The sequence below is a fragment of the Morone saxatilis genome, unplaced genomic scaffold (genome assembly GCF_004916995.1).
Source record: "Morone saxatilis isolate NCDOM2014 unplaced genomic scaffold, NCSU_SB_2.0 Contig19, whole genome shotgun sequence".
NCBI classification, from domain to species: Eukaryota; Metazoa; Chordata; class Actinopteri; family Moronidae; genus Morone; species Morone saxatilis.
This window is the reverse complement of record NW_023339751.1, coordinates 6,387,363-6,400,391: the sequence shown is the minus strand read 5'-3', so window position 1 is coordinate 6,400,391 and position 13,029 is coordinate 6,387,363. Positions and strand designations below refer to the sequence as shown.

Genomic DNA, 13,029 nt, shown 5'->3' with positions numbered 1-13,029 from the left:
AAACGTTTTGAACTGTCAATCTAAAGTAGCCCTAGGGAAGAAAACAAAACTGGGTAAAAGATTTCAGATGAAACTGGAGAGTGAAAACATTCTACGTCTATCTAAAAGTTCCTTTGGGACATTAACTTTCTCAAGCAGACCTCTGATTTGAACTCTAAATACCTTCTAGGTCTACTGTGACAGCTAGGGCTGAAATGTGCAAGTGCAGATTAACCCACAAAGCCTTTGCTAAACGTTATTAGTGTGAACCTGTGGACCAGCATAATAACGATAAGATTCAGACAACTCTGTTGTAGAGTTTAGTCACTGCAGATCATCCTCAGATGTGTCACACATTTAAATTACAATAACACATTTTCTCACACTGCAAATAGGGTGTTTTACTATAAACAGTAAGCAAGCTCACCAAGCTTACAAATGCAGATCATTATGTTCAGTCACTTATAGGAGAAGAGATTAAGTTATTAATTTTCATAAATTTACTCTAATTAAGCTCCTGTCTAACTGCTTAAACCACCTTTGTTTGCAGCACATTTAAGCTGCAGTAAATCTTCATAAATGATGAGGTACTTAATGAAGCTTTTTGATTAAAAAGTAAAATAAAGACAAATATAGTGTGTAAGACTAGAGCTATGTTCAATATCATGCAATAAATTCCAAAGTTTCAAATATTGTATCTACCAAATTAATTTTGATATTTGGGATGATTATGTGAGAAAAAAGAAAAACTCTGGTTCTTTTGATTCTACTTTTTCTTTTCAGGAAAAAGCTGGATGCAGTCATACCACACTACCAACATTATTTGTGCCCACTTTGTTTTGTTCCCAGTTTGTTAAATGTTCTTAAATGCTTGGCCAGGAAAAAAAAAATATATATATTTTTTGTGCTCACAGATTGAAGTAGTTGAGCCAGTTGAGCCAGAAAAGGCACCATACTGGACAGTTCCCAAGTCATTCACTGCATTTCATCGGATGAGAGGCATAAAGATGCTTTTCTGAACCACTGGGCATCCTCTTATCAGACACAGGCCGGGAAATGCACTTTACACAACTTTAAAAAAAACTGTTTTATAGCAAATGTTCACAGGTGACTAAATGATGTCTATAGCTACAAAAGACAGTAATAAACCTAGTACAATGAGCACCATTACCGTATAAAGATGGTATGAAACAACTGCTGGTGTTAAAGAGACAAGCATATGTGTTGTAGATGGCCATAGATGGAAAATAAACTATAATACATCTAGCTAAGTCTAGCTGTAATAATGGTGGCCATTTTGAATATCAAAATGAGTACAATTAAAGTTTCTATTACATTTCAGCCTTTTAAAAAGGATCTTATTTTGGAAGCTGAAGTTGAATAGATTTGTCTATTACTTATCTTAGTTGCCTAATAGACAGCCTTCTTTAATATTTGGCATGATTGTATACTATATTTGGTGGACAAACCCCATCTTAACTTAATAATTTGGTCACTTTTGAAAGCATACTTAAACTTGAGACATGTCAATAATGGAAAATGTTGCAACACATCCTCCGGTAGTAAATATGTGACTTAGCTTGTTGCACTTGACATCATATTTTCATTTGATAATTATTCTATGAACAGATGAGTAACTTGTCTAACATGAGGGAAAATAGACAATTTCCTTGTCATATTGATGTAACAGGTTTTTTTGGAGTCTTTCCGCTATGGTAGGTGGATAATTACTGTCATTGATTAATAATCCTGGGCCTGCCCCATAATAATCAGTCCCACATGTGCTTGGCCCTCTTAAAGGAAAGGCTCATTTGCCACCGGGATTCACAGCCTAAACTGCTTAGTGGGATGTAATGGAGAGCAATTTTCTTGTCTTGAGAAAAAAAAAGAAAAAGCTGAGATGGGGTGGGTTAGCCTGGTCATTTTCCATTGCCTCAGCACATCAAATCTCCAAACAAGGACAACTCTGATTTCAGATCAACTGTCTACTCCCTGTAGGAATAAGTCGTTTTCCAGAACACAAGGAAGTATTTTATTGCTTTACCAGTTATTTTGACTATTATGTCTGAATTGCAATTTCTCCCATTCTTACAAAAATAACAAAGTTGACCAGTGCAATCCTTTGTTGAATGAAATACAATACACCATGGGTGATATCTTCAAATAACACTTAAGTCTCCAAAAATGCTGTAAGATCAAGAGAAATGGCCAAATTCATAGTATGATGGATGGGTTATTTCTATGCATTGTTGGCAAAGTCATAAGATGACTGGGGTTCAATGGGGTTGGAATGGGGTTCAGAAATCCAGAAAAAATGTAATTAAAACCAAAGTGATTTACAGTTTGTTCAGCATTATTCAGGGTTTAGATTTACTTATTTCCAATTATATTCAGTAAAATGGATTTCAGTGAGGGGGTCCCCAAAGAAGAGTGCAATCCTCTGAGAGATTTATGTTTTTATAGAAAATTGTGAAAAGCAGCCTAATGTTCAGGCAAAACTGGGAAGAGAATGCCCAAGTTGGAAATATTGAGCTTTGCCAAGATGTAAACGGTAAATGGTCCATCTGTCTGTGTTCTTCTCACTCTTGGAAGAGTAGACGAACCACCATCTGCAGATATGCGTCAGCAGAAGCAATTTTGCATGCAATGAGAATGCCCACATGTGTATAGTTCAAAGACTCCTGAAACCTTGCATTTGTAAATATATTTTTATATACATTTTCTATTTTATGTTGTTGAAATATGTGTGTGTTCATTTGTATAGCCAAATTGGTCCATGTGTGTCATTTGTCTCACCAATTGAATCCTGACACTTACGTGTCTAATAGTATCGCTTAACAATTTAAAAGCCTTTGGATTTGACGTCTGACAACCGACAGAAATCAATCTGCAAAAGTGCTAACAACATCACCAAATGCTATATTTTCCAAACACCCACTATGACCGCGCTGATATTTCAGTTGTCTAACTCTTTTGACAGACAAGACAATGACATGTGAAAACTAACTCAACAAACAACTCTAAATGTAGCTCTCAATTAGGTCAATTTTCTCTCAAAAACATTTTCAGTTCTGGTTATGAGTGGAAAAGCTTGTACTTATTTAGCTGCTTTTTATTTTAAATATAACACTACTTTGGTGTAGTTTCCATAGCCACCTCTGTCAATTATCCTGATGATCTATCTATTCTGAATAATGACATGAGGCTGTTTGCTGAAGTTAATAATTTGATTATACAAATATTAAAATTAATTTTATGTCAATTTTAATCATTTTATGCATTTAGCTTTAGCCACAGTGGACCATTAACATAACATTAACTTTCAATTAATCTCATATACACTGCCATTTCACTGAGGGCTTTTACCCTTTCTTGCAACGCCTACGTGTTACATCCCAGAATTTATGAAAATTTAAAAATGCGAAAATTGTGTGCTGTCTTGTTTGTTTACTTTGTTCAGCGTTGAGGGGGTGGACAGACTATTATTTCAGATTTCATAAACCGAATAGATTGTTGTTTGCAGTCACGGCAGCTTTATAATGTGTGTGTAGGTGGAACAAATAAGTCAAAGACGGAAATTAATGGGAAAAGAACAAAATCCGAATAGGAGATAGACTTTGGGAAGGAGTGAGATCTTTTGTCAGAGCTGAGAGCTCACAAAGAAAAGTCAAGCGGCTGTCAGTTTCCAAGAGCAGACGAGAGACGTTTATGGTGACAGTGATCAGAGTTGGAAGATAAGAAAATGATACAGACTGGAAGTAAAGATAGCTCTAATATGAAATAACATCACGTTCAAAAAAGAACTGACTGTTCCCAGTAAAGAACTACACAATCTATTAAGAGTTATCAGCACAGAGAAGGTGTTATGCAGAGATAATTACAATAACAGTACCAAGTGGCAGTGTGATTGCTCCCAGGTGACATTGCAGGTTATTAAATTGTCATGGTGTACCCTGTTTTGGCTGTGCACACACTTGAACTGCCTGCCCACAAGACTGACTCACAGTTTATCTGCTCCATTTGTTTGACATCTTTACGACATACCGTATTAACACAACCTAATTTCATCTGGGCCTCAATGTCTTCTCTTGGCTGTCTCATGGAAATCCTTCAGGGTTAGGTTAGGACTGCTGGGACGTTTGTCTCGACCGAATTACACCAAGTGACATTTCTTCCATCCTATCGTGTTTTCCATTTCAAGTTTGCAAGGAAAGGAACGCCTGTGACAAACTTTAAATGTGACACGTGTGTTACTGACAAAAGAAATTAGCTTGGAAATTTGTTCTTCAATTCTGAGAGGAGGTGACACACATGCAAGCGCACCACAAACTATATGAGACTTAATTACAAAAAAACTACATCAATGATAGAGATAAAAACAAAGAAAACAATGTAGTCCCTTCTTCTGATCACTTATGGCGTGACAGTAGGAGTTATGTGATCCGTTAACAGAATAAATCAGGGATGAAAAATCAATCAAATTAAGCAACTAATAGCTCCCTTAATGTCTTTGTTTGTGTGCAGATGACACTCCCATTCAGCCATACAACAAGCACCAATCATATTAATTATCCTCCAAATAACAACTCCCCATTTATTACAAATGAGTTTTCAAAACTAATAAATTATGATTAAAGTGTTTTTATTTTGGACATTAAAAGCATCCCACTCTGCTTTTGGATTGGGCACTAATGACCACAGTCATTATGTGCAGGTATGCACATATGAGTGGGAATATGTGTGTTTGTGTGTAGATTTAGAGTTTGCAATGTGATCATGTTTATCCAAACGTCACAGAAACTATGACCTCAATTCAAATTATGATGCATGTGCACACATGAATTACATACTCCTCTGTACAATCCAACAGCTTTGCAAAAAAACAACATTTCCATTTTCTGTATCAGTACAGTGTCAGTGCAATCCAGCAGCTGGTCCAGGAGTCTTAAGTTTGGAAAAATTAGGTTATTTTATAAAAAAAAACAATATAGATTCATGCTGGAATGTGTAATGTTTCACTGCTCTAATGTTTACCACTAAATCTTAATGTTCACTAACAGTCAAGTGATGTAGTCAATGGCAGCAATTCTGATTAGAGAACATTCCTCCGAGGCACCAGTGCACACATTACAGAACAAACAGAAAATAACATATTAATTACTGATACTCACATCTTGCAGGGAGATCATAGCCGCAGGTGATCTTGGCTTTGCCGGTTTCACAGCCATTTAGTGAGTGGCACTCATCATACAGACAGGACCCTGCCGCTTTGTGTATGCAGCCATCGACTGAAACACAAACAGACATACAAAGAGAAGGTAAGGCCTACCTGAGGACAAACAATACAGGCAGAGGCACATAACCAGCCGGGCTAATTAGCAGTTTGCGTGCTTTATCATGTCAAAACAAACAAGTGTTTACAGGGCCAAGCCCAACAACAAGCTGGAAATTATGTTCATGAGTTTGATTCTGGTTACTGAATGTCTACGTTCTCAAATTATCTCCCCAGCTCTGTATCTCCTCTCTGTAGGGGGACTGGGTGTGCCATACCGTGCTGCGCCTGTTGCTGGTAAATATTGACGAGCTTAGGAATGAAATTAGCTGGGCTAGGATCTAATAACGCCTCCACACACAGTGAAAATGAGACTGTTCTTCCCGTAATCCCTCTCCGCTGTCAACAGAGATATACAGTTAGATCATTAACTGTATTTTCTGCCCTGTGGTGGGAATCTTATATCTGTCCTGTTCTCTGTGGTGTGCCTGTTATGATGTGGATCTGTGTTCTGATTCTGTCGTGCTCCCTGTTGATGTGTGTGTCCTGGTTCTAAGGAGACCCCGGGCCCCCGCCCCCCTAAGGTTTTAATTTTACCGGGTTAAGGCCGCGATACACTTGATTGATGGCATGTCTTACACAAGAAGGCAGAGAGATAGAAATCCACATTATCCGTCTCTGAAAGCCTGACATCCCTCCAAGAGCATGTTATCAATCACACTGAAACATCATAAAATCCTCCTCAAGTTGTCCTGTAAAAATCCTCACAAGCCATTAGAGGATAACAGTAGCAGTAGCAGTTGGACACACGGACGTGTCTTTTCTTTGGTTTCTCTTTGTAAAGACTTGGAGAGAGCAAGTCTTACAGAGTAGCTTTATCCATCAAACCTAAAACGATGGAGAGTTAAGATAGCCTGCAGGATAACCAATGTTTACATATTCTGAACTGGTGAAGAACAAAGAACTGAGTGACAGATAAAACTGAAAGAAAAATCTGAATATATATTCCTGATAAAAGACATAATGTGACTCACATAATGTGTATCTTCATCTGTAATGTAATGATTATTCACGTACAGTGCCAGGGAAAAAAATGGGCTGAAGATTAGTTATACACTATCTTCAAAAATGTACTTTGCTTCACATCGTCAACACAGACAAAAGGTCTTTTGATGAGGGATGGTCCTTTTCTGAGCTCCTTTCAGTTTCTTAGGGATGAGTCAACGACAACAGCTGGGCGGATGATTTTCTAGCTCTATCAATCATCTTTAATGGACTGAGGGACAGGCAGCTGACAGAGACGAATCCTGATGGCTTTTCGAAAAAGTAACATGAGTCTGACAGTGATGTGGATATGAGGAGGTATCGCTCTGGTGACAATGAAAGCTACTTAACACACCGCAGAGCGGATGTAGTGCTGGCTGTAGGCTTGGCATTTTTATAATATCCACTGTGCAAACAAGATTGTCCATGATCATCAGCCACACTTATTTGCATCATAATTGCCTCTCGACATCTTGCAAACATGAGTTGCTAAATGCACAGGCTGAACTGAAAGCTCTATAAGCGTGTTTCTCATTTGTGTACACATAAAGTCGCTCCTCCCATAAAACAAAACATTGCCTCTCTATTGTGTTTTGTTACAGCACTGAATTAATAAGATTAAAAAACCTAAATGTGTTCACCTGATGCTGGATCTGCAGCAGTGACAGGCCAGTCAATACTTTCTAATGTCTCCATTCCTGACAGTGTTCACTGTTAAGGTGAATTGATCAAGTTTTCCCCAGGCTTTAGTGTTATTAAAGTTTTATGACCCTTCATGTGAAGTTCTAATTTGGCTGAAATGTTTTAATTAAAATCTTTAATACTTCATTAATACTTCCTTTTCTTGCTATCTTGTTTTATATATAGTACAGAACATATGCATGTAATATACTATATACATTTGTTATAACATAATGCATTAAAATCACTTCCAGTTTTTTGTGCCTCTAGATATATCATTCAAATGCAGTTTTCCCATCCCAGTGTGATATGGAACATAAAAGAGTCCAAAGGCACTAACACATAAGGGATATGATGAAACCATAGTGTGCATTGTGTCTTTCAGCAGTTTTTAAACATTGGCAGGCTACAGTATCTTGCAGCAGATTCATTCTATAACTAATGTTGCACATCTTGTATTTATTCTATAACCACTACACTGCAGATAAAAACTTTTCAAGTGGTAATTGCTGAGCACTCCTCAGTAAATGTATCGGCTCTACTGGTTCTATCTACTTGTTAAACACCAACTGGATCCAGTCTTTCAACAAGGCTGGCAACCTGTAGTTCGGGTGAACTAATGTGTTACACTCTATTGGTCAAATCGGACAGATATTTCTGTTTGTATTTATTCATTATAGTGTAAAGTAATTGGGCTGTTCCTTTGAAAAACATGTTGTTACAACCTGAAATCAGGCAGGAGAGAAAGATTATAAGCAGAGAAATATTCTCAATGCTTCCCTAGAACAGGTGTACAATGTTTTCATGGTCAAATAAAGCCAGGCAGGTTAAATGTAATAATGCCCTCCTCCAGTTTGCAGCGTTCCCGTAGGAGTCCATCCTCCCCAGACACTTCCTTTTCATCACAACCAAGCATGGCTGATCTCTTACCTATGAGCACCCAGGGAACGCAGCATTCGGGGTTCTGTATTGTATCTCAGTAGCCGAAGAATAAGATTGCAGATAATAGTTTCAGCTTCCATTTCGCTGCTTCTCCTGTTCATGGTTGCATAAGCTACAGCGAGTGTGAAACTCTTTTTTTCTGATGCTACAGAGTGTGTCACTGTGCATCTAGTGTCAGCAAGTCCCTACAAGCCTGGAAATGTGTTCACAGTGCCCGTAACTGGAGAAGGAGATGCTGAACTGATCTGGCTGATTGCCAGAGCCTTGGATGCTGCCGCTACAGATTTAATTTACCTGCTTTACTTAGAGCGCTTCACGGAATGGGTGGAGTACGACAGATGCATCGTGGGTAGTGTATGTATGTGTGTATTTCTGTGTGTTTGAGACAGATATAGAGAGATTGGTAGGGAAGCATAGAGATAGAGAGAGACACTTCAGAATGTACTTTGTAATTTCAAATTCAATTGCCGAGTGGGCATTCAAAACTTGATTGTCAATACATTTTTCCATGTCCATTATTTAGGCAACTAAAAGCAGATCCGAGTTTCCGTAAGTGGAGGATATGACCCACATGCAATTTGGCCATTAATTTATTTTCTCATTTAAGTGGGATTTCAGCATTATTCCCCGTAGATTTCCACTTTATGGATGCCTGCAACATTACAAAGGCAGAGTCAGATTCTCATTAACTAAGAATGGCATTTACATTCACTTCAGAAAGGAGGCCATGTCGTCTCATTGTTCACAATGAGACCCCAAAAATCTTTGACAATGATGATTCTGTATTTTGCACATTTTGATTTTGACATTTTTCATATCTGCTAATTTAATTCAATTATCAGGTGAACATTATTCAATTGAAAAGTAAGTAAGTGTATTATTTAGTAAGTAAATGTCATGTTTCTAATGAAGTAGTTGTAGGAGTAGTTTCAATAGCACTCTGCCATTATTTCTATGTCCCTTTTCCACTCTAATTAGATACAATAATCATATTAAAATGCTAAACAGTGTGCCCATCCTGATGATGCACCTGCATCACAGCACTAAAAAGGTGATCAAAGCGGCCTCTCTCTCTCTCTCTCTCTCTCTCTCTCTCAAGCTCAACTCCCACCTTTCTGTCTGAATCACATGTGAAGCAGAAGCCTAAAGATGAACATGTGCCCAGCTATGTGATGCACCATCAGTGGTGCCCAGTGCCATATTTCAACTCCTGTTAAGACTTCTTTATGGAGGACATTTCGTTTAACAGGCTTAATATTCAGGCGGCAGCATCTGCTTCTGTCCACCCCACTGCTGGGCTTCCTCAGCCCCCGTTGAAAAATATAACAGTTAATACCTCATCTATCTCTCCTTGCAGCCTGCCACTGCTTTAGGCTGGGCCTATGTGGGACAAAACATTTATTCATCTTCTCTGAGTGCCTTGCTTAGAGAAAGCTTCCCCGAGCAGCCACTCCAGAAAGTCCGCACAGCTAATGAAGATAACTTTGAGCGGTGGCTGGACGGCATCCCTCTGAACTCATAATGGGAACAAGGAGAGAGCAAGAGACAGAGGGGGAGCCATATTGAGAGAGACAAAGGAGACGAGGGTGTGTGCGTGCAAGTGTGTGTGTCAGTCTAGAGCAGTTTGAATTAGTTACTCAGCTGTAACCTTGGCTCCTGCCATTGTTGAAGACACCTCTGCCTCGTCCTCTCAAGGCTCCGTTCCCACATGCATTAAGGGACTCAGCAAAGCTCTGCTTACTCTCCCTGGGCTTCTCCCAGGCAGCCTGAAACCAAGGGCTTTCAATCGCTCCCTCAGACACAATGAATACCTGCTCTGCTCTCATTACAATACCCTGCTTTTCAGAAATAGTGTCAGCTGCAATTTTCTCTCCTAATTATTTTCCGCTCCTCTGAGGGTTAGGTTCAGGACTGGAGCCAGAGGAGGCAGCACAGGGTGGGCAGGAGGGAGTTGGGGGGTTGAGCTGGATTCTACCTGGCAGGAAACGGGGAAGTCTGAATATCAGCCCATAATCTAACAGAGGGGAATAGATAGCCATTCACATCGAGGTAGGCCTAAACTTCAACCTCCGGCCTATGGGGGCATTACCTGCTGATCCACCGAGATCTCTAACGCCAACACTTGTGAGCAGGTCGGGCGATAGAAACTAAAAACTTCTATCAATACTCTCTCACACTGGGAGTTGCAGTTTCCACACCAAACCAAACATCTTCCTGAAACTATTTAGCCACATATTCCCTCTCACCTATTTTTTTGTAGTATCCATGGCAACAACATATTTCCTCTCTCCTCACAGCACTTTTCAGAGCTGTATACTGATCAAAGCCCTTCCAAAATTCCACCTCTGTGATTTACGACACCATTTTCTACTCAACTAATTTCACTGAAGGAGATAATGACATGGATTAGTTGCTAATCAAGTGCCAATCAGAGATCTGGCTGAACTAAATGTCAGGTGGAATATGTTCGAGCCATTGTGGTTACTCCCTTGTGATGTTGGATTATGTGTCCTAATCACGGCAATTTTGGATGCAACAGGAGCCAGAGATCCATCTCTACTGTAACCAAGTTCCGAGGAAAGGGATCATAATCTCCATTTTACCTATAATACCCAGGTAAACAAGGGATTTGGACTAATAGAATGGCGGGCAGATAGTCACAGATGTTACTCTCTAAAGTGACATAAAATACCGCAGGCTTACATGACTCACAATTCCCCTGACACTCCTATGTAAGCAGGCACCAGAATAAATGACACAACAATCACAGGTTCCACCACAACGCAGTGGAAACCCTGTTGTTATTATTGCGACAGTTCAGCCCAAGTTGACAAATATGTCAGTAAAGATTGGAAACATTTTCTCTGAAATGGCATCAGGAAACCCAGTAGGTAACAGTTTCAGTCTTAACTTTTATACTGTGGGCCACATCAGTAACGGAGCAGTTTGACGCTTATTTAGAAATCTGGACATGCAGCTCAAAGTTCGGCAGTTTGAAAACGCAGACAAACACTAAAAAATCCTAAGCAGCAAAGACAGCTGAAGAGGTGCCCTTAAGCAAGGCACTTAATCTTGAAGCATCAAAGTAGCTGCTGCACACCTCCCTGCTGTGAATGTGTCTAAATGTATAATTGACAAGCAGGTCTCTACTCAAGAAAGAATGTGTGTGCTTAAAATTAATGATTAAGAGAAAAATACAGAGCTATTTAATGACCTAAAATTAACTCTCAAAAGGTGATTTTAATTAGGTTGCATTTTTCTACTTCTAAAAAAAAACACACCCTAAAACAACATTTCTATGTTCACTGAACAGATTTAAACTGCAGTGAAACAGTTACCCTTTTCAGATAATGTACAGACATAACAATTAATGGTTTTGATTCCACGTCATAACCTGCTCTGTTCATATTAATGTGTCCTATTTAATATCGTTAATATAATAGACTACTACTAATAACACTGTGAGGATTTTTTTCAATTGGTTAAAAAAAGAGCTTGTGGCAACATTCACAGCACCTTTCTCCCTCCTGCTGACACTGTAATTCTTGGAACGTGTGTTCAGTCAGAGTTTATTTCAGTGTAACATAACACATAGACAGTTCTGTTTAGTTTCCAGCGATTTAAAAGATAGTTTTGCTAATGTTACTATGGTACCCATTTAACCTTCCTACACTGCATTTTATGCGATATGTTGATCTGCTGATCATGCTGTGATTGAGCTCGCGTTCAGTTCACTGTAGACGGATTTAGTGAAGATTTTCTTTTCTTTATCATTCATAATAAATAATGGACAGTGAAGCTAAAAATACTAGTATTCATGCCTGTATACAACTTAAATAGGCATTAAAAACTAAAGTTGTATTTGTGGAGCAGGGATTGAAGCACACACTCTTCATGCTGTTGTTCTCAGGGTCGTAAAGGAATGCCAGGTTAGGTTACCACAGCTCATGTGACACCGTCGTTGGAAACCTGAAGTCCGACAGCTGCGGACGACTCGGTGCCGAACCCCAGCCGTGCTGAACGTCCTGGGACAATATTGACGGCCCTAGCCCTTACATTTAAACATGTTGTTTTAACTGCTCTGTCGTGTTGTTGGAGCGTTCCCTGTCTGAGGTAGCGGAGTCACTCTGTCCAAAACAAGCTGAAGTACAATGTCTGCATTCTTCACATGACAGGATTACTGCTCATTCTTCTTAACAGCAGCTCTAGGTTGGCAACACTTAAGTTGGATAGTCCACTGCTGTGCCTGTACTGTGGCTATCAAATAAATGCATAATATGTTTTTTTTTTGTTTTTGTTTTTTTATTGTAACTAATAAACTTGACCCCATTTTAAATCCCAAATCCAACCCTAAAATGAGCCCAGTCATCCACCATCTAGTTTTCCTTTAAACTCCATAGACATCTTAGTGACAAATTGTATGAGTTGATAGGACGTGGAGTATCAACAAAGGATTATCCAAATTAGGTGCGACAGGCTGCCCAGTGTGGTTTCCAGGTCTCCTTTATAGTTTGCCTTAGCTATAATGATTTGTATTTCCTCACAGCACTGGGAAACTGTACAGACACAAATGGACATGCATGCATGATGTTTTCTGCTTTAAACTATGATGTATTATTGTTATAGTAAAATGACTGGCTCAGTATCAGTGTACATGCGCGCGTCAAGCATATCATCATTTTAAGACAGTACTTCTGTCATTTGGAAACATGGTTGGCATTCATCCCCACATCACAGATTGTGACCACAGCTGCCTGGTATCCTGTCCGATGGAAGTCTTTTGTGTCTTCTACTACTCTATCTAGGTCTCAAAACCTTCTTTCATTTCTGGGTGTGAGGCGCCCTAATAATCACAGATAAACACAAACCTCCTCTTACAGCTTCCTCTCCCTCCTTCAATATCACACTCATATTTCACCTTTGACTCCTCATCCAGTCTCTTATTATAAACAAGCGCTCTGTCAATGTGGCTATTATCACCTCGTCTCCTAGGCTAGATTACCTTTGGCACCCCAGCTTTACTATTACAGCCAGCAGAAAGAGAGGGAGTGAAAGAGAGTGTCAGTAGACAGTATGGTATGAGAGACTCTTAGATCTTTCTCTGCCAGCAA

General features: G+C 39.3%; 1 protein-coding gene across 2 annotated transcripts in view; it reads right to left on the bottom strand.

Moving 5' to 3' along the window:
- macrod2 (mono-ADP ribosylhydrolase 2) overlaps positions 1 to 13,029 on the bottom strand; it is a 392,696-nt gene that overhangs the window by 222,530 nt on the left and 157,137 nt on the right. For both annotated transcript variants that reach the window (XM_035663177.1, XM_035663179.1), the window contains exon 5: positions 5,151 to 5,267. In XM_035663177.1, coding sequence (XP_035519070.1) covers positions 5,151 to 5,267 — 117 coding nt within the window. The remainder of the gene's footprint in view (positions 1 to 5,150; positions 5,268 to 13,029) is intronic.